We start from the raw sequence: 21,052 nt of genomic DNA on the forward strand, positions 1-21,052 counted from the left end.
TAAGTGATGATGTTAAGCATGTTCCTCACCCATTAAACATGTCACTAGGTGCCACTGCTCCTCTTTTTCCTTTTAGCATTTTTGCCCAGTGTTAGTGAGTTGCCATATAGCAACTAATATTATATTACTTTTTAATTTTAATGCATTTTCATGAGAAGTCATGAAGGCATCAGCACTCAAACTTTGACCCCAGCCGCTGTCCCAATATAGGGCAGCCAAAAAGAGAGAATCGAAGATTCACCGGGCCCTTTAAATCCGCGCTGTGTTCTTCTACCGGAAGCTTTTTTTTCTCTCCACTCGGTGTTCCAGCCGGAGGTCAATAACCGACGCGTTCGCCCTACAGTAAGATGGCGGCCGCGCTGTTGAGTCGCTGACTGAAGTGGCGAGCTGCCCTGAAGCAAGATGGCGGCGGAGGGAGATTTCCTGCTCCGCTACCGAGCGGTGTCCCACAAGCTGAGGAGGTGAGCGGCGGCCTCGGGGCTTCCTCCTCTCTGCAATGACTGCGCTCGGTTCTCCCCCGAGTTGCTGGGTTGGGGGGGAGGGGTCTGTGCCGGGATAGGATGTTCGACTGTGGGAGGCCTCGCGGCTGGGTACAGGCTCCTCGTTGCAAATTATTGGATAATTCAAATATTTTTATTGCACAAAAAGCACCTTTAAATGCCCGGGATTGAGGGGGTGCTGCACTGTCAGAGGTGCCGTCTTTCAGATGGGACGTTTAACCGAGGCCCCGTCTGCCCCCTCGGGTGGATGTAAATCATCCCATGGCCACTATTTCGAAGAAGAGCAGGGGAGTTATCCCAGTGTCCTGGGGCCAATTGTTATCCCTCAATCAACATCACTAAAATTTCTCTCCCACATGGCAGCTGTCTCTCATTCTGCCAGTACATTTCACACCTAATCTGAGCCGTCTTTTGTCTCCACTAGTCCTATCACCATCTTGTCTGGTTTTGAATACCTCTTTATGTCTCTTTACTTCTTTTGTTCTGTCACAGCCCTGCCTTTCGATCTATTTCATTTCCTTTCCAGTTTTGAAAACGGGTTCACCCGAAACGTCGACTCTAATTTCTCTCCACGGATGTTGCCTGGCCTGCTGAGTTTTTCCAGCATTTTCTGTTGTTATTTTGGATTTCCAGCATCTGCAGTATTTTGCTATCACTAAAAAAGATGATCTGGTCATTATCGCATTGCTGTTTGTGGGAGCTTGCTGTGCGCAAATTGGATGCCGCGTTTCCTACATTAAAAAAGACTTGCATTTCTCCAGCGCCTTTCACGACCACCGGACGTCTCAAAGCGTTTTACAGCCAATGAAGTACTTTTCGAAGTGTAGTCACTGTTGAAATGTGGGAAACGCAGCAGCCAATTTGCGCACAGCAAGCTCCCAGAAACAGCAATGTGCTAATGACCAGATAATCTGTTTTGTTATGTTGGTTGAGGGATAAATATTGGCCAGGACACCGGGGATAACTCCCCTGTTCTTCGAAATAGTGGCCATGGGATCTTTTACGTCCACCTGAGAGGGCAGACGGGGCCTCGGTTTAACGTCTCATCCGAAAGACGGCACCTCCGACAGTGCAGCACTGCACTGGAGTGTCAGCCTAGATTTATGTGCTCAGGTCCCTGGAGCGGGACTTGAACACACAACCTTCTGACTCCGAGGCGAGGGTGCTACCCACTGAGCATTACAACAGTGACTGCACTTCAAAAAGTACATCATTGGCTGACATGCTCGAAAGAGACAGTTTAGTGAATGTGTCACTGGCTTTGGCGAAGTTGTAGAGTCATAGAAGATTACGGTACAGAAGGAGGCCATTTGACCCATCGTGTCTGTGCTGGTCGAAAAAGAGCTATCCAGCCTAATCCCACTTTCCAGCTCTTGGTCCGTAGCCCTGTAGGTTACAGCGCTTCAAGTGCATATCCAAGCACTTTTTAAATGCGATGAGGGTTTCTGCCTCTACCACCCTTTCAGGCAGTGAGTTCCAGACCCCACACCACCTTTTTTTCTGACTGTCGTGTCTTGTGTTGTAGGCGGTTCCTGCGGAAACCAAATGTGGCGGAAGCAAGTGAGCAGTTCGGTAAGTGGCAGCGCGGAGTTGATTAATGGGGAGCGCGACATTGTGGAGGAGGGCCGAGTAAGATCACGCTCAGCCTCTGGATTGGGGCGTCCATCTCTGGGATGGAAACCGCTGCCCGCCCAGGATGAGTAAAATCGCGAGTGGTGCCTTTCATGGTGGAATAACCGCCAGCAGTCTGGATCATAGGAACAGGAGGAGGCCATTTAGCCCCTCGAGCCTGTTCCGCCATTCAGTGAGATCATGGCTGATCTGTGACCTAACTCCATTGCCCCATATCCCTTAATACCTTTTGGTTAACAAAGATCTATCAATCTCAGATTTAAAATTAACAATTGATCCAGCATCAATTGCAGTTTGTGGAAGAGAGTTCCAAACTTCTACCACCTTTTGTATGTAAAAGTGTTTCCTAATTTCACTCCTGAAAGATCTGGCTCTAATTTTTAGACTCTGCCCCCAGTCCTAGACTCCCCAACCAGCGGAAATAGTTTTTCTCTATCTACCCTATCTGTTCCCCTTGATACCGTGAAACTTCGATCAGATCACCCCTTAACCTTCTAAATTCCAGGGACTACAACCCTAGTCTGTGTAATCTCTCCTCGTAATTTAACCCTTGGAGTCCGGGTATCATTCTGGTAAACCTACGCTGCACTCCCTCCAAGGCCAATCTATCCTTCCTAAGGTGTGGTGCCCAGAACTGCTCCCAGTGCTCCAGGTGTGGGCTAACCAGGGCTTTGTACAGCTGCAGCATAACCTCTACCCCCTTGTATTCCAGTCCTCCAGATATAAAGGCCAGCATCCCATTAGCCTTTTTGATTATTTTCTGTACCTGTTCATGACATTTTAATGATCAATGTACATTACCACATGAGAAGAGTGGGCATTGGCTGAGGAATCGGGGATCCTTTGGGAGAAAATTGGAGAAAATAATGGAATTACGAAGAATATTCAACAACAGAAATAGCCTTAAAATGATGGTGCGAATCTTCACTCCTGTGGTTGACGCGTTTGTACGAAGCTCCCTCTGTTTTCGCAGAGGTGAAATCCCCTTTTATTTTTAAACAGAAAAATCCTTCAAAATAACGAAGAAATTTTTGCTGCAATGTCGATAATATTTGCCTGTAAGGCCTGGATGTTTGTGCAGGTGGGACAAGCAGTATAGCGCCCAGCAGTATAGCGCCCTTTAGATTCTCCCTGCTCGGCATGGCTCCGATTGGGGACTGCGTCCATTTGGAATAGTCCAGCAGCTGTGAGACTCTTGGCTTGTGTGTGTTTCTAGTTTTTAGAAGGAGTTGTAGATTTGTTGGCGTCCCCAACTTGAGAGGATGCTGCCACTTGTTGGTTGTCACTGATATCGCAGAGGTGCTGCAGAGGAGATCATGGCATCATACAGCACAGGAGTCATAGCGTTATACAACACAGAAAGAGGCCCTTCGGCCCATCGTGTCTGCGCCGGCCATCAAGCCCTGTCTATTCTAATCCCATTTTCCAGCACTTGGTCCGTAGCCTTGTATGCTATGGTGTTTCAAGTGCTCATCTAAATGCTTCTTGAATGTTGAGGGTTCCTGCCTCTACCACCCTTTCAGGCAGTGAGTTCCAGATTCCAACCACCCTCTGAGTGAAAAAGTTTCTCCTCAAATCCCCTCTTAAACCTCCTGCCCCTTACCTTAAAACTACGCCCCCTGATTTTTGACCCCTCTACTACGGGGAAAAGTTCCTTTCTATCTACCCTATCCACACCCCTCATAATTTTGTACACCTCAATCAGGTCCCCCCTCAGCCTTCTCTGCTCCAAGGAAAACAACCCCAGCCTGTCCAGTCTCTCTTCATATTGAAGCGCTCCAGCCCAGGTAACATCCTGGTGAATCTCCTCTGCACCCTCTCCACCCCCCTCCCCCAGCTCCCCATTTCTGTGTCCCAGATACTAACCTGGGCCTGGCTCTGGTTTCTGACAACATTCTGTCGCGGGTTAAAGCCGGTGTTAAGTGAGCTGACGGTCTGAGTGTGATGTAAATGTCTTGTGTTGCAGGTCAGCTGGCCAAGGAGCTGAAGCAGGAGGAGTGCCTGCAGTATGCGGGCTTCTGTAACCTGGCCATGGCACGGTAGGAGGCCGCACCTCGATAGAGTCCCCCACCCGTCACCCGTGCTGCATGAGGGGGGGCGGGGGTGGAGTGTGGGCTCTCCTGGGGGGGGGGGGGTGCCGTGAGAACTCTCTGGTGGGGGGGGGGGGGAATGTGGACTCTCTGGGGGGTGCCGTGTGGACTCTCTTGCGGGTGGGGGGGAGTGTGGACTCTCTTGTGGGGGGGGGGGAGTGTGGACTCTTGTGGGGGGGGGAGTGTGGACTCTTGTGGGGGGGGGAGTGTGGACTCTCGTGGGGGGGGGGAGTGTGGACTCTCGTGGGGGGGGGGGAGTGTGGACTCTCGTGGGAGGGGGGAGTGTGGACTCTCGTGGGGGGGAGTGTGGACTCTCGTGGCGGGGGGGGGGGGAGTGTGGACTCTCGTGGGGGGGGAAGTGTGGACTCTCGTGGGGGGGGCCGTGTGGACTCTCTTGGGGGGGGCGGAGTGTGGACTCTTTGGTGGGGGAGGGGAGTGGGCCGTGTGGACTCTCTTGGTGGGGGGGGGGCCGTGTGGACTCTGGGGGGGAAGGGAGTGGGCCGTGTGGACTCTCTTTGGGGGGGGGGTGGGGGAGTGTGGACTCTCTGTGGGGGGGGCCGTGTGGACTCTCTTGGGGGAGGGGGGGCTGTGTCGACACTCTTGGGCAGTGGGGGGTGGGAGTGGGATGCTGTGACACACACACCTCAACAGAAGGGATTTCACTCCACTCCCCTGCGCTGAACCCCAAACCCGGGCGACAGGGCCAGAGCAGGACCCCCCCCCCCCCCTTTCTTACCTGGTTATTGTGGGGGGGGCTTCTGCCGTTTCTGTTAATGTGTCCCCTTCCTGTGGGCAGCTCCCTGACGGAGAGATGTCCCACCAGTGGTGACGAGTGTGTGGTTGGTGAGGCCCCTCGCTCTGCTGCGCAGTGGCCCCCTCACTGTCACCTCGGGAGGAGCCCGAGTGTGAGGCCGAACAGGACAAGGGAAACCCTGCGTTGAAGCCCGGGGCCCATGTCCTGATTGACATTGTTTCTCTGCCCGGCCCTCAGGTGTGAGCAGACGCTGTTCAACGCCCCCGGGGAGGCTCTAGCCCTGACTGACGCAGCCCGACTCTTCTTGCAGGCTGAGAAGGAGACTCAGAAACTCCAGTGTCCAGGCTTTGAGGAGCACCTGCAGGCCGCAACCAACTGCTACAGCTTTGCTATAAAGGTGAGAAATAGAAAGAAAGACTTGCATTCATATAACGCCTTTCACGATCTCCGGACGTCCCAAAGCGCTTTTGAAGTGTAATGTAGGAAATGCGGCAACCAATTTGCGCACAGCAAGCTCCCACAAACAGGACTGAGATAAATGACCAGATAATCTGTTTTAGTGATGTTGGTTGAGGGATAAATATTGGCCAGGACACCGGGGAGAACTCCCCTGCTCTTTGAAATAATACCAATGGTATCTTTTACGTCCTCCTGACCGGGCAATGTTCCCGCTAAGGTGAAAGGTCCCGTGCAGGCCGCTCGCCTGCTTTTACATTGTAAGTACTGCACATGCACAGAAATTTAAAGGCACCGCGCATTAAAAGAAACAGGCCGCGCAGAACAAACGCAGCTCACGGGGGACATTGCAGGTGGGACCTCGGTTTATCGTCTCATCCGAAAGACGGCACCTCCGACCGTGCGGCCCTCCCTCAGCACTGCACTGGGAGTGTCGGCCTGGATTATAGGCTCAAGTCTCTGGAGTGGGACTCGAACCCACGACCTTCTGACTCCGAGGCAAGAGTGCCACCCACTGAGCCACAGCTGAGCTAGGTAGGATCCGCAGCATGGGATAATCCTGGGTCAGGCGGTGAATTAGCTGGGGGATGGTGGGTCAGACTAATGACATTCTCCACATTGGGAATTTTGTAATCTGTGAGGGTTATTTTCCCTCGCGCTCCAATGGGTGCTGACGCATGCTGGGGTACAGTTTCACGGGCATTGGAAAATCCCTGCCACCTTGTCCACTGGGATCACTTGGTGAGTGTTGGCTGGCTGTTTGACTGTGGGGGCATCACCGACTAGTCTGATCCTGTGGTCACTTGCTGTCCACACACGTTCTTCCGAGCAGATATCACCTGGATAATGATCAGGACGGGGAACCTTGGCAGAAACCCTCTTTTTCCCACCACCCCATCCCAGGTCAAAGACACCAGACACCAACTGTAGTATCCAGGATGAGACTCCCAGACTCAGCCCAGACTAGGACAGCAGTTGGAGCGCTCAATCAGTTTCTATCCCGTCAGGAGGAGGCCATTGAGCCCCTCGAGCCTGTTCCGCCATTCAATAAGATCATGGCTGATCTGTGACCTAACTCCATATACCCGCCTTTGCCCCATATCCCTTAATACCTTTGGTTAACAAAAATCTATCATTCACAGATTTAAAATTAACAATTGATCCAGCATCAATTGCCATTTGTGGAAGAGAGTTCCAAACTTCTACCACCCTTTGTGTGTAGAAGTGTTTCCTAATTTCACTCCTGAAAGGTCTGGCTCTAATTTTTAGACTATGCCCTCTAGTCCTAGACTCCCCAACCAACGGAAATAGTTTCTCTCTATCTACCCTATCTGTTCCCCTTAATATCCTGAAAACTTCGATCAAATCATCCCTTAACCTTCTAAATTCCAGGGAATACAAGCCTAGTTTGTATAGGTTGGGCTAAAGGTAATCATGGTTCCTGCTGCAGATCACAATCCCATTGGGTGAGGACAGAGCCAGTCCGAGCTGTGTTATACCCGCCCGAGCCCAACAGTGCTCCCTCACTCTCCGCTCACACTTGGACCGCTGCCGGCTGTGGAACTCTCCACAAGTGAGAATCAGCCACTCGGGAGAGAAGGGACAGAGGAAAAGTAGCTGAGCAACTACACTGTACACAGGCCAGTGACTGACTGATCTAACAGCAGGACCAGCGCGATATAAACCCACAGCCTAATGGAGAAACGGGGCCTCAACACCAGCAGCATTAAATAGAGGCAAAGCGTCACTGATACTAGTCACTCTCTTTTCTCTCTCCTTATTTACAGCTTTATATCGAGTTGAACCAGCCTGTCATGGCAGCGAGTCTATGTTTGGAGCTTGGAAATGCGTTAAAGGTAAAAACTCCACTCACCTCGCCCAACTCACCCGCACCTGCCCCTCAGTACTGACCCTCCGACAGTGCAGCGCTCCCTCAGTACAGCCCCTCCGTCAGTGCAGCTCTCCCTCAGTACTGACCCTCCGACAGTGCGGCACTCCCTCAGTACTGCCCCTCCGACAGTGCGGCACTCCCTCAGTACTGCCCCTCCGACAGTGTGGCGCTCCCTCAGTACTGCCCCTCCGACAGTGCGGCGCTCCCTCAGTACTGCCCCTCCGACAGTGAGGCGCTCCCTCAGTACTGCCCTCCGACAGTGAGGCGCTCCCTCAGTACTGCCCTCCGACAGTGAGGCGCTCCCTCAGTACTGCCCTCCAACAGTGAGGCGCTCCCTCTGTACTGCCCCTCCGACAGTGCAGCACTCCCTCTGTACTGCCCCTCCGACAGTGCAGCACTGCCCCTCCGACAGTGCAGCACTCCCTCTGTACTGCCCCCTCCAACAGTGCGGCACTCCCTCAGCACTGCCCCCTCCGACAGTGCAGCACTGCCCCTCTGACAGTGCAGCACTCCCTCTGTACTGCCCCCTCCAACAGTGCGGCACTCCCTCAGCACTGCCCCCTCCGACAGTGCGGCGCTCCCTCAGTACTGCCCCTCCGACAGTGCGGCCCTCCCTCAGTACTGCCCCTCCGACAGTGAGGCGCTCCCTCAGCACTGCCCCCTCCGACAGTGAGGCGCTCCCTCAGTACAGCCCCTCTGACAGCGCAGTGCTCCCTCAGTACTGCCCCTCCGACAGTGCGGCACTCCCTCTGTACTGCCCCTCCGACAGTGCGGCACTCCCTCTGTACTGCCCCTCCGACAGTGAGGCGCTCCCTCAGTACTGCCCCCTCCAACAGTGAGGCGCTCCCTCAGTACTGCCCCTCCAACAGTGCGGCGCTCCCTCAGTACTGCCCCTCCGACAGTGCGGCACTCCCTCTGTACTGCCCCTCCGACAGTGCGGCACTCCCTCTGTACTGCCCCTCCGACAGTGCGGCACTCCCTCTGTACTGCCCCTCCGACAGTGCGGCACTCCCTCAGTACTGACTCCTCTGACAGCGCAGTGCTCCCTCAGCGCTGCACTGCGAGTGACAGCCTGGATACGCGTTGAAGTCCTGAAGTGGGGCTTGAACTCTCAATCTTCTGACTCCAAGGAACAGGAGGCAGTGAAGAGACGATTGTATCTGCCTGTGGTTCAGTGGGTCAGTGCATCACAGGGTGCGGTACTGGGCCTCCTGGCCAAACAGCCCCAGGTTTGACCCTTCATCTGCTCAGCCAGCTGGGTGATGGGTGGTCTTGGTGATCCTGGTTCTGGAGAGGAGGGTCCCCCAGAGCTCCTGCTCCTGATCACTATCCAGTGAGCTCCCTACTAGAATGTACGTGGTCTGCATGTCGTGTTGAGTTCAGGATCGGCATCGGGTGTGATAATCGCAGCGGTCGAATAGTACCTCGACAGTCACTGGCCGAGTGCCACATGGCACTAGCACCGGTTGTAGGAGGGGAGACGGAGGCCGAACCTGAACCTGCACAGTGGGCCACCCTGACTGTTGTTGAGCGCCTCCTGCTCTATTTGTGGCTCCGTTTGGTTCACTATCTCCAGCACTCTGCCATTTCTCGGTAACCTGTATGGCTTAATAACTGAGCGTCTGACTGCGCCCACACACTGTCTGACCGTGTAATGCCAAACCCAGGAAACAGGCCAATCAACGAGGGTGGTTCTCCTCCACCTGCCCTTTAGACAATCTGCGATTAATTCCTCTTTGATTAAAAACTCTTCCCCCCCCCCCCCCCCCCCCCTTTTCTTCCCCTAAAGGAGATGAATAAGCCGGGTGAGGCCTCCGTGTATTATCAGAGGGCGGCTGAGCTCCAGTCTCAGGTTCCCATTGAATGCCTGCTGTCCCTGGGCAAGGTGGCGACCTGCAAGATAATAACCCGTGAGTACAGTGGCGCCCTCACCCTTTGCACCAGCTCACCACCTGCGCGCTTCCCGTCCTTGTCGGCTGATGTTTCTGTGTGAACTGCAGTGGTTTCATTTGCTTTTTCTTTGGACGTCTTGCAGGCGATTACGATGGAGCATTGGCTGTTTTCACAGAAATGCAACTACTGGCACAAGAGAAGGGATTACAGCTGCCAGGTACCAGCACCCCTGTAGGTGAGTGTGAGACATGGGCAGTGCCAGGTACCAGCGCCCCTGTAGGTGAGTGTGAGACATGGGCAGTGCCAGGTACCAGCACCCCTGTAGGCGAGTGTGAGACATGGGCAGTGCCAGGTACCAGCGCCCCTGTAGGCGAGTGTGAGACATGGGCAGTGCCAGGTACCAGCGCCCCTGTAGGTGAGTGTGAGACATGGGCAGTGCCAGGTACCAGCGCCCCTGTAGGTGAGTGAGACATGGGCAGTGCCAGGTACCAGCGCCCCTGTAGGCGAGTGTGAGACATGGGCAGTGCCAGGTACCAATGCCCCTGTAGGTGAGTGTGAGACATGGGCAGTGCCAGGTACCAGCGCCCCTGTAGGCGAGTGTGAGACATGGGCAGTGCCAAGTACCAGCGCCCCTGTAGGCGAGTGTGAGACATGGGCAGTGCCAGGTACCAGCGCCCCTGTGGGTAAGTGTGAGACATGGGCAGTGCCAGGTACCAGCGCCCCTGTAGGCGAGTGTGAGACATGGGCAGTGCCAGGTACCAGCGCCCCTGTAGGTGAGTGAGACATGGGCAGTGCCAGGTACCAGCGCCCCTGTAGGCGAGTGTGAGACATGGGCAGTGCCAGGTACCAGCGCCCCTGTAGGTGAGTGAGACATGGGCAGTGCCAGGTACCAGCGCCCCTGTAGGTGAGTGTGAGACATGGGCAGTGCCAGGTACCAGCGCCCCTGTAGGCGAGTGTGAGACATGGGCAGTGCCAGGTACCAGCGCCCCTGTAGGTGAGTGTGAGACATGGGCAGTGCCAGGTACCAGTGCCCCTGTAGGCGAGTGTGAGACATGGGCAGTGCCAGGTACCAGCGCCCCTGTAGGTGAGTGAGACATGGGCAGTGCCAGGTACCAGCGCCCCTGTAGGCGAGTGTGAGACATGGGCAGTGCCAGGTACCAGCGCCCCTGTAGGTGAGTGAGACATGGGCAGTGCCAGGTACCAGCGCCCCTGTAGGTGAGTGTGAGACATGGGCAGTGCCAGGTACTTGTGCCCCTGTAGGCGAGTGTGAGACATGGGCAGTGCCAGGTACCAGCGCCCCTGTAGGCGAGTGTGAGACATGGGCTGTGCCAGGTACCAGCGCCCCTGTAGGCGAGTGTGAGGCATGGGCAGTGCCAGGTACCAGCGCCCCTGTAGGTGAGTGTGAGACATGGGCAGTGCCAGGTACCAGCGCCCCTGTAGGTGAGTGTGAGACATGGGCAGTGCCAGGTACCAGCGCCCCTGTAGGCGAGTGTGAGACATGGGCAGTGCCAGGTACCAGCGCCCCTGTAGGTGAGTGAGACATGGGCAGTGCCAGGTACCAGCGCCCCTGTAGGTGAGTGTGAGACATGGGCAGTGCCAGGTACTTGTGCCCCTGTAGGCGAGTGTGAGACATGGGCAGTGCCAGGTACCAGCGCCCCTGTAGGTGAGTGTGAGACATGGGCAGTGCCAGGTACCAGCGCCCCTGTAGGTGAGTGAGACATGGGCAGTGCCAGGTACCAGCGCCCCTGTAGGTGAGTGTGAGACATGGGCAGTGCCAGGTACTTGTGCCCCTGTAGGCGAGTGTGAGACATGGGCAGTGCCAGGTACCAGCGCCCCTGTAGGCGAGTGTGAGACATGGGCTGTGCCAGGTACCAGCGCCCCTGTAGGCGAGTGTGAGGCATGGGCAGTGCCAGGTACCAGCGCCCCTGTAGGTGAGTGTGAGACATGGGCAGTGCCAGGTACCAGCGCCCCTGTAGGTGAGTGTGAGACATGGGCAGTGCCAGGTACCAGCGCCCCTGTAGGCGAGTGTGAGACATGGGCAGTGCCAGGTACTTGTGCCCCTGTAGGCGAGTGTGAGACATGGGCAGTGCCAGGTACCAGCACCCCTGTAGGCGAGTGTGAGACATGGGCAGTGCCAGGTACTTGTGCCCCTGTAGGCGAGTGTGAGACATGGGCAGTGCCAGGTACCAGCGCCCCTGTAGGTGAGTGTGAGACATGGGCAGTGCCAGGTACTTGTGCTCCTGTAGGTGAATGTGAGACATGGGCAGTGCCAGGTACCAGCGCCCCTGTAGGCGAGTGTGAGACATGGGCAGTGCCAGGTACCAGCGCCCCTGTAGGTGAGTGTGAGACATGGGCAGTGCCAGGTACCAGCGCCCCTGTAGGTGAGTGTGAGACATGGGCAGTGCCAGGTACCAGTGCCCCTGTAGGTGAATGTGAGACATGGGCAGTGCCAGGTACTTGTGCCCCTGTAGGCGAGTGTGAGACATGGGCAGTGCCAGGTACCAATGCCCCTGTAGGTGAATGTGAGATATGGGCAGTGCCAGGTACCAGTGCCCCTGTAGGCGAGTGTGAGACATGGGCAGTGCCAGGTACCAGTGCCCCTGTAGGTGAGTGAGACATGGGCAGTGCCAGGTACCAGCGCCCCTGTAGGTGAGTGTGAGACATGGGCAGTGCCAGGTACCAGTGCCCCTGTAGGTGAGTGTGAGACATGGGCAGTGTCAGGTACCAGTGCCCCTGTAGGTGAATGTGAGACATGGGCAGTGCCAGGTACTTGTGCCCCTGTAGGCGAGTGTGAGACATGGGCAGTGCCAGGTACCAGCGCCCCGTAGGCGAGTGTGAGACATGGGCAGTGCCAGGTACCAGCGCCCCGTAGGCGAGTGTGAGACATGGGCAGTGCCAGGTACTTGTGCCCCTGTAGGCGAGTGTGAGACATGGGCAGTGCCAGGTACCAGCGCCCCTGTAGGCGAGTGTGAGACATGGGCAGTGCCAGGTACCAGCGCCCCTGTAGGCAAGTGTGAGACATGGGCAGTGCCAGGTACTTGTGCCCCTGTAGGCGAGTGTGAGTAATTCAGACCCATTTTAAATTTATAATCTGTCTTTATATTTATATTTCCTTTTATAAATTCCAATGACAGCTTCCTGCCAGTGGCGAAGCTACAGCACCTCTACCGGCAGAAGCGTGTCATTACAGCGTGACATGTTTACATAGGCAGTTCCATTATAAATGTGGATACGGGAATTCATAATGGGGGAGGCGGGGAAAGTGTGAGCACAAACATAAGATCTTTAATATATAGATTATATATGGATTCTGTTTGCAGCAGATTCTGGTCTGACATTCAATGTCGTAATGATCCCCTGTGTAAAAATAAATCTCCACGCTTCTCTCTGATCGTTGCTCTGTGAGCATAGAATCATAGAAATTTTCCGTACAGAAGGAGGCCATTCCGCCCATCGTGTCTATGCCGGCCGATAAAGAGATATCCAGCCTAATCCCACTTTCCAGCTCTTGGTCCGTAGCCCTGTCGGTTACGGCACTTCAAGTGTACATCCAAGTACTTTTTAAATGTGCTGAGGGTCTCTGCCTCTACCACCCTTTCAGGCAGTGAGTTCCAGACCCCCACCACCCTCTGGGTGAAAGAAGTTCTCCTCATCTTCCCTCTAATCCTTCCACCAATTACTTTAAATCTCTGCCCCCTGGTTATTGACCTCTCTGCTAAGGGAAATAGATCCTTCCTATTTCCCTCATAGTAAAGGGGCAGAGTGATCATAATATGATAGAATTTCACATTAATTTTGAGAGTGATTTGCCTAAGTCCGAAATTAAATAAAGCCAATTACATAGGTATGAGGGGCTAGTTGGCTAAGGTAGAGTGGAAAAATAGATTAAAAGGTATGGTGGTGTGGCTAGCATTTAAAGAAATATTTCATAATTTTCAGCAAAAATACATTCCATTGAGAAACAAAAACTGCATGGGAAAAGTGATCCAACCATGGCTAACTAAAGAAGTTAAGGATAGCATTAGATTGAAAGAAGAAGCTTAGAAAGTTGCAAAGAATAATAGTAAGCATGAGGATTGGGAGAGTTTCAGAAACCAGCAAAGATTGACCAAAAATTTGATAAAAAGGGGAAAAATAGAATATGAGAGAAAACTAGCAAGAAATATAAGAGCTTCTACAAGTATGTAAAAAGGAAGAGTAGCAAAAGTAAACGTTGGTCCCTTAGAGGCTGAGTCAGGAGAAATTATTATGGGGAATAAGGAAATGGCAGAAACGTTAAACAAATATTTTGTATCTGTCTTCACAGTAGAAGACACAAAAAGCAAACCAAAAATGGTGGGGAACCAAGGGTCTAATGAGGGTGAGGAACTTAATGTAATTAATATAAGTAGAGAAAAAGTACTCGGAAACTAATGGGACTGAAAGCCGACAAATCCCCTGGACCTGACGGCCTACATCCTAGGGTTCTAAGGTAGCTGAAGATTCTAGAATGGTCCCAGCGGATTGGAAGGTCACAAATCTAACACCGCTATTCAAGAAAGGAGGGAGAGAAAAAACAGGGAACTTCAGGCCAGTTAGCCTGACATCAGTCATCAGGAAAATGCTGGAATCCATTGTTAAGGAAGTGGTATCAGAGTACTTAGAAAATCATAAGAACATAAGAAATAGGAGCAGGAGTCGGCCATTCGGCCCTTCGAGCCTGCTCCGCCATTCAATGAGATCATGGCTGATCTTCTGCCTCAACTCCATTCACCGGCCCTATCGCCATATCCCTTGATGCCCTTACTAGTCAGAAATCTTATCGACTTCTGTTTTGAATATACCCAATGACTGAGCCTCCACAGCCCTCTGGGGTCGAGAATTCCAAAGATTCACCACCCTCTGTGTGAAGAAATTTCTTCTCATCTCAGTCCTGAATGGCCGACCCTTTATCCTGAGGCTGTGGCCCCTGGTCCTAGACTCCCAGCCAAGGGAAACATTCTCCCAGCATCCACCCCATCAAGCCCTGTAATAATTGTGTATGCTTCAATGAGATCCCCTCTCATTCTTCTGAATTCAAGAGAATACAGGCCTAGTTTACTCAATCTCTTCTCATACGACAGTCCCGTCATCCCAGGAATCAATCTCGTGAACCTTCGTTGCAATCTCGTGAAACTTCACATTTATCCACATTATATTCCATCTGCCATGTTCTCACCCACTCACTGAGCCTGTTGAGATCCACTTGAAGCCTTTTCACATCCTCTTCACAACTGACACTGCCAGCTAGCTTTGTATCATCAGCAAATTTGGAAATGTTACATTTAGTCCCCTCATCCAAATCATTGATATAGATTGTGAATAGCCGGGGCCCAAGCACCGATCCTTGTGGTACCCCACTAGTCACAGCCTGCCATCTTGAAAAAGACCTGTTTATCCCTACTCTTTGTTTTCTGTCTGTTAACCAATTCTCAATCCATGCTAGTATTTTACCCCCAATTCCATGTGCCCTAATTTTGTTCACCAACCTCTTGTGTGGGACCTTATCGAAGGCCTTCTGAAAATCCAGATACACCACATCTACTGGTTCCCCTTTGTCTACTCCACTAGTTACATCCTCAAAGAACTCCAATAGGTTTGTCAAACAGGATTTCCCTTTCATAAATCCATGTTGACTCTGGCCAATCTTACTATTAGTTTCTAACTGCCCAGTTATTGCATCCTTTATAATAGATTCCAGCATTTTCCCAACTACTGGTGTGAGGCTAACAGGTCTGTAGTTTCCCCGTTTTCTCTCTCCCTCCTTTCTTAAATAGCGGGGTTACATTTGCTATCCTCCAATCTGCAGGAACTGTTCCAGAATCAATAGAATTTTGGAAGATCATAACATGATTAGGCAGAGTCAACATGGTTTTATGAAAGGGAAATTGTGTTTGACAAATTTATTAGAGTTTTTTGAGGATGTAACTAGCAGGGTAGATAAAGGGGAACCAGTGGATGTAGTATATTTGAATTTCCAAAAGGCATTTGATAAAGTGCCACATAAAAGGTTATTACACAAGATTAGGGCTCCTGGGGTTGGTGGTAATATGGATAGAGGATTGGTTAACGGACAGAAAACAGAGAGTAGGGATAAACGGATCTTTTTCAGCTTTCACTGTGACTAGTGGGGTGCCGCAAGGATCAGTGCTGGGGCCTCAGCTATTTACAATCTATATTAATGACTTGGATGAAGGGACCGAGTGTAATGTATCCAAGTTTGCTGATGATACAAAGCTAGGTGGGACAGTAAGCTGTGAGGAGAACACAGAGTCCGCAAAGGGATATAGATAGACTGAGTGAGTGGGCAGTAAGGTGGCAGATGGAGTATAATGTAGGGAAATGTGAGGTTATTCACTTTGGTAGGAAGAATAGAAAAACAGAATATTTTTTAAATGGTGAGAAACTTTCAAATGTTGGTGTTCAGAGAGATTTGGTGTCCTCGTGCAAGAAACACAGAAAGCTGGCATGCAGGTACAGCAAGCAATAAGGAAGGCAAATGGCCTGTTGGCCTTTATTGCAAGGGGGATGGAGTATAAGAGTAAGGAAGTCTTACTACAATTGTACAGGGCCTTGGTGAGACCACACCTGGAGTACTGGGCACAGTTCTGGTCTCCTTATCTAAGGAAGGATATACTTGCCTTGGAGGCGGTGCAACGAAGGTTCACTAGATTGATTCCTGGGATGAGAGGGCTGTCCTATGATGAGAGATTGTGTAGAATGGGCCGATACTCTCTGGAGTTTAGAAGAATGAGAGGTGATCTCATTGAAACATACAAGATTCTGAGGGGGATTGACAGGGTAGATGCTGAGAGGTTGTTTCCCCTGGCTGGAGAGTCTAGAACTAGGGGGCATAGTATCAGGATAAGGGGTCGGCCATTTAAGACTGAGATGTGGAAGAATTTCTTCACTCAGGGTTGTGAATCTTTGAAAATCTCTGCCCCAGAGGGCTGTGGATGCGGAGTCTTTGAGTCTATTCAAGGCTGAGATCGATAGATTTTTGGACTCTAGGGGAATCGAGGGATATGGAGATCAGGCGGGAAAGTGGAGTTGAGGTCGATGATCAGCCATGATCTTATTGAATGGCGGAGCAGGCTCGAGAGGCCGTGTGGCCCACTCCTGCTCTTATTTCTTATGTTCTATCCACTCTATCTAGGCCCCTCATAATTTTATACACCTCAATCAAGTCTCCCCTCAGCCTCCTCTGTTCCAGCCTATCCAATCTTTCCTCATAGCTAAAATTCCCCAGCCCAGGCAACATCCTCGTAAATCTCCTCTGCACCCTCTCTCGTGCAATCACTCGAGTGGGTGCCTCGTGATGCAGAGGGTGAGACAATACAATGCAGATAGTGTGCGGAGGTTAATGTAACCCAGCCTCACGCCCACGGATTGTAACTCCTGCTGCTTCCTCTCCTTTCTTCGTAACACTGGGCCTCTGCAGTAACTCGGCGACGGGCTGCGGCCTCGAACGTGGGGCTGGGGGGAGGGGCAGTAACTTTCGGGTCCCCTGTAGGTTGATTTCTGAGCTGTTTTATCGCAGCGTCAGTGACCAACCCCCCCCCCCCTTTCAGCTTCACTCGGTAACAAGCGCCAAAATAATTTGGTCTGTTGGCTCTTCCAGGTGCGTTTGTGGATGTCATCGCCAGGTGTGAGGTCTCCCGGGTGCTGCTGCTGATGTTGCTCCAGGTGAGGGGCCCGAACCTCCTGCTTACCTGCAGTAACCTCCCTCACACACACACACCCACCGCCCCGCTGTACATCGCAGTCTGTGGCCAGCAGATTCAAACCTCCCGTGATTACGACAGAAGCCTTGCCCCGTGTCCCAGCCTCCCCTCGGCAGTGACCCTCGCCCCCCTGCCGTTTCACACAGTGGCTGGGGCCTATTCCCATCACCGACTCTTCCCCCTTTTTCTGTCTTCCAGATCCACGCCGAGACAGCGCCAGTTCCCAACCCCTTCCTCTCTGCAATGTAGAAACCTTCCCCGATAACCCGTGCCCCAACCCTTTCCTTCCTGTAGCACACGTGACCCTGCAGATCTGTTACCCCGTTCCCCCCCCTTCCCGTAGCCGAGTGTCAGTGACTCCTACAGTCCCCATTACCCCCAGTTACCATCACTTTTCTTTCCTGTTGGCATCCATGTAACTATCTCTTCATTCCTTGTCCTTTTTTAATTCATGCTCGGGATGTGGGCGTCGCTGGCAAGGCCAGCATTTAGTGCCCATCCCTAGCCGCCATGTTTGATACAACTGAGTGTCTCGCCGGGCCATTTCAGAGGGCAGTTAAGAGTCAACCACATTGCTGTGGGTCTGGAGTCACATATCGGCCAGACCGGGTAAGGACGGCAGATTTCCTTCCCTGAAGGACATTAGTGAACCAGAGGGGTTTTTATGACAGTCCAGTAGACTCATGGTCACTTTTACTGACAGTCACTTGTACCGTCCCTGGTTACCTCGGGCAACCCCTATATTGGGCAAAGGGCACTAACCATTTGCCATCACCGAAGGCGCAATTGCAAAGGAGCCGATTTAACCGAGCCGCCAGTTCAAGCAGCTGTTCGGGGTCACATTCCACCCGGCCATTGACCTCGCCTTCGCCCCCTGCCCCCCCCCCCCCTCCCCCACTTTGCCCTGCAGCACTGGTTTAATGTATTTGTATCACCCCCCTCTCACTTAGTATTAATTCCTGAGAAATTGATAAAGCGGTTCAGGATCTTTGACCCGGGCACTTTCATTTTGTCTCTTTTCCTCAGCCCCCACCGCAGAAGTTGCTGCCGGAGCACGCTCAGACTCTGGAGAAATACGACTGGGAATCCTTCGACAGCCACAGCCAAGGTACGGACACTGACCTGCTCAGCCTCCCCTCCCCTTTATCACTCACCCCTCCTGTTCCCCTCGCTCCCGCCCCCTCGCTCCCTCCCCCTCGCTCCCTCCCCCCTAGCCCCCCCCCCCCCACCCGTCAGTGTGCGGGAGATGGATGGAGTGCGGGGATTTTTTCTAACTGATGTGCTCCTTTCTTGCAGTGAATTACCTTCCTGAGAACATATTCCTGTTGCTGCAGTCAGTGGTGGTGAGTGTGGGGCTTCCCCCAGTGCTTTGTGGTTGGGTGTTGTCTGGAGTAGGTTAATGGGGGGAGTAGATTAATGGGGGAGTGTAACACTGCGAGCCGATAATTATTGTGGAGAAGGAGAGGATCAGAACTACAAGGTATCGCTATCCAGTGACCCCTCCCCCGCTTCTAGGAGGATGCTGGGTGACTGGATTGGACTCGCATGTGTTTCTCCCCATGGAAGAATAGCCCTGACGAGACCCGCTGGGTCGGCCCTGCTCACTTGGGTGAGGTACCACACAGCAGCAGGTGCCCCTGGAAACCCCCCCCCCCCCCCCCCCGCCTCACACGGGACCTGGGGACAGCTTGGGGCCTCAGCCACTGCACCCCGGGGCTGGGAGGTTGAACACGGAGGTAGGGGCTGGCCAGCATGTGTCTGGGGGGGTGGTGGGTGGGTGTTTGTGCGGGAGGGGGTGGGCGGGCGTCAATGTTTCCTGTAAGGTACGCTTTGTTCTGCGCGGCCTGTTTCTTTTAATGTGCGGTGCCTTTAAATTTCTGCACATGCGCGGTACTTACAATGTAAAGGCCAGTGGCCGGCGGGCGGGCAGGCGTGCGAGGTGGCCGGTGGGCGTGCGAGGGAGCGGGAGCGTGTGGGCGGGTGGCCGTGCGAGGTGGCAAGGGGGTAGGTGTGCTTGCGAGGGGGCGCTCGTGCGGGAGCGTGTGCGAGGGTGAAGCGACTCTCTCTGATGGGGTGTATTTTTTTCACAGATGGCCTGCCAGGAAAAGGATTTCGAGTCTTTGAAGGTTCTTCAGGTGGAGCTCTGGTGAGGATCGTGTTGTTCGCTAACTCACTCCTGGCCATACAACGGTCGCCCTCCAATACCTCACCCCAGTGCCTCCCATTCACGCCTGAGCAAGGATTGGCGGGCCCTTCGACCGGGAGCAGCAGCACAGTGGAGCCTAATCCTGCCCTCGCTCGTTCACACAGGTTCCCCCTCCCAGTCCAGGGCTACACAGGTGGATTTTTGGGCCCAGCTGGGTGAGCCGAGGCCAGGGAGCGACCAGCGGACTCCCCGGCCTGTGTGGCTCAGCTTACTGCATAAACCCGCGAGCCACAGGAGGAACAGCCGCTAATTCCTCTGGTGGGGGGGGAGTCCGGAACAAAGGGGCACAACCTTAAAATTAGAGCCAGGCCGTTCAGGGGTGTTGTCAGGAAGCACTTCTTCACACGAAGGGTAGTGGGAATCTGGAACTCTCCTAAAGGCTGTGGATGCTGGGGGTCAGTTGGAGCTTTCAAGACTGAGATCGATAAATTTTTGTTCGGTAAGGGCGGTGAGACCCGCTCCCGTCCCGCTGAGATCAGCTACCGAGGCCCCAGCTGGGATCACACCGGGTCCGCGTGGCTCGGCGCAGGTCCCTGTGGCTCGGCGCCGGTCCGCGTGGCTCGGCGCCGGTCCCGGGTGGCTCGGCGCGGGGGCGCGGGTCCGCGTGGCTCGGCGCGGGTCCGCGTGGCTCGGCGCTGCATTTCAAGAGAGCAAAGGTGGGTAACTGGGGTGAGGTACAGATCAGCCGTGATCTAATTGAATTGCGGAACAGGCTCAAGGGGCTGAATGGCCTCATGTTCCTATCTTGTTTCGGGAATGATACTCGCGAGTGGGTCGCCTTCACTGATAGCTTGTGTACTGTCTGCTCCACTCTAGTGTCCTCTGGTGCTTACGCAGTGAGGGGTGTTCAGATCTTCGGGGGGGGCCCCAGTGATTTGATCCAAAATACACTTGTATCTTCTATTATATATAAAAAACGGTATGTCTCTCTGTCTGTCTTTCTGTCTCTGTCCGGCTATACAATCAAAAGTTATAGAGCGTACCTACACGTGTGTCACATCAAAAGAAAGCTTACGATTCCAGAACGGTCGTAAGCGTATTTACGTTTCGGTGAGACAAAAATTGTGCCCGCGGTATCCAAAAAACGTTCAAAATTCCGCTCATTATCTGCTCATTAGCATTGAGTGACGTCGAGGTCGACCAATCATACGGTCGAGCGACCCGACGGTCGACCAATCGCTGCGTGGCGGGGGCGGGCGGGCCCTCCTAGAGTCGAGTGACGGGACAATTGACCAATCCTACGCTTCGGTGACCTGACGGTGCGTGTGTGGGTGGGCCTTATCGTTCTGAACCGAGGTGAGCCGCCGCCATCTTGATTCCAAACTTTTCATTTCTTTTTCCCGCTTTCTGCGTGTTTCTTTTCAAATGTACATTTCCAGCAAAAAAAAAAGTTGCTTTTAAAACACAAATTGTTTTTTTAAAAAAGTTAATTAATTTGTACATCTTTTCTCTAACCTCTATAATTTTCCTACCTTTCACCGTCTTTGTAGGCCTCGAAGCCTGGGCCTCTCCTCCGCACCCACGCCCGAGCTAGGCACCTCCCGGACTCCGTCAACAAGCCGGCCCCCCGATCGCCGCCATCTTTGTGAAGGCTGGAGGCGGCGGGGGCCGAGCGTCGCTACCGCCGCCATCTTAGTAAAGGCTGGTGCGGCGGTGGCGGCACGGAGTTCCGCGGAGCAGGTGCGCGGCGGCGTCTCACTCTTCCCCCCCCCCCCCCCCCACAAAAAGAAATTTGTTTCGATGTGATTTTTAGCAACCATACTTTGAGAGACTGCAGCTTTAGGTTTTCAAGCCTTACAGCTGCTATGATTTCTCTAAGTTAACTGACTGACTATAGCACAGAAATAATGGTTTTCTTTTTAAATGTCTTTTTTGATGAAGCATAATT

The 21,052-nt window shown here is 53.2% G+C and overlaps 1 protein-coding gene across 1 annotated transcript in view; it reads left to right on the forward strand.

Moving 5' to 3' along the window:
• The first annotated feature begins 282 nt into the window (after positions 1–282).
• Positions 283–21,052, forward strand: part of f8a (coagulation factor VIII associated) — a 23,938-nt gene continuing 3,168 nt past the window's right edge. Inside the window, exons 1-11 of the mRNA XM_085969436.1 lie at positions 283–461; positions 2,026–2,072; positions 4,099–4,171; positions 5,214–5,373; positions 7,220–7,288; positions 9,113–9,233; positions 9,359–9,451; positions 16,856–16,920; positions 17,985–18,066; positions 18,255–18,301; positions 19,049–19,104. Coding sequence (XP_085825562.1) covers positions 403–461; positions 2,026–2,072; positions 4,099–4,171; positions 5,214–5,373; positions 7,220–7,288; positions 9,113–9,233; positions 9,359–9,451; positions 16,856–16,920; positions 17,985–18,066; positions 18,255–18,301; positions 19,049–19,104 — 872 coding nt within the window. The 5' untranslated portion in view covers positions 283–402. The remainder of the gene's footprint in view (positions 462–2,025; positions 2,073–4,098; positions 4,172–5,213; positions 5,374–7,219; positions 7,289–9,112; positions 9,234–9,358; positions 9,452–16,855; positions 16,921–17,984; positions 18,067–18,254; positions 18,302–19,048; positions 19,105–21,052) is intronic.

Source organism: Somniosus microcephalus, chromosome 28 (genome assembly GCF_052327205.1).
Source record: "Somniosus microcephalus isolate GS21.2 chromosome 28, FLI_Smic_1.0, whole genome shotgun sequence".
NCBI lineage: Eukaryota > Metazoa > Chordata > Chondrichthyes > Squaliformes > Somniosidae > Somniosus > Somniosus microcephalus.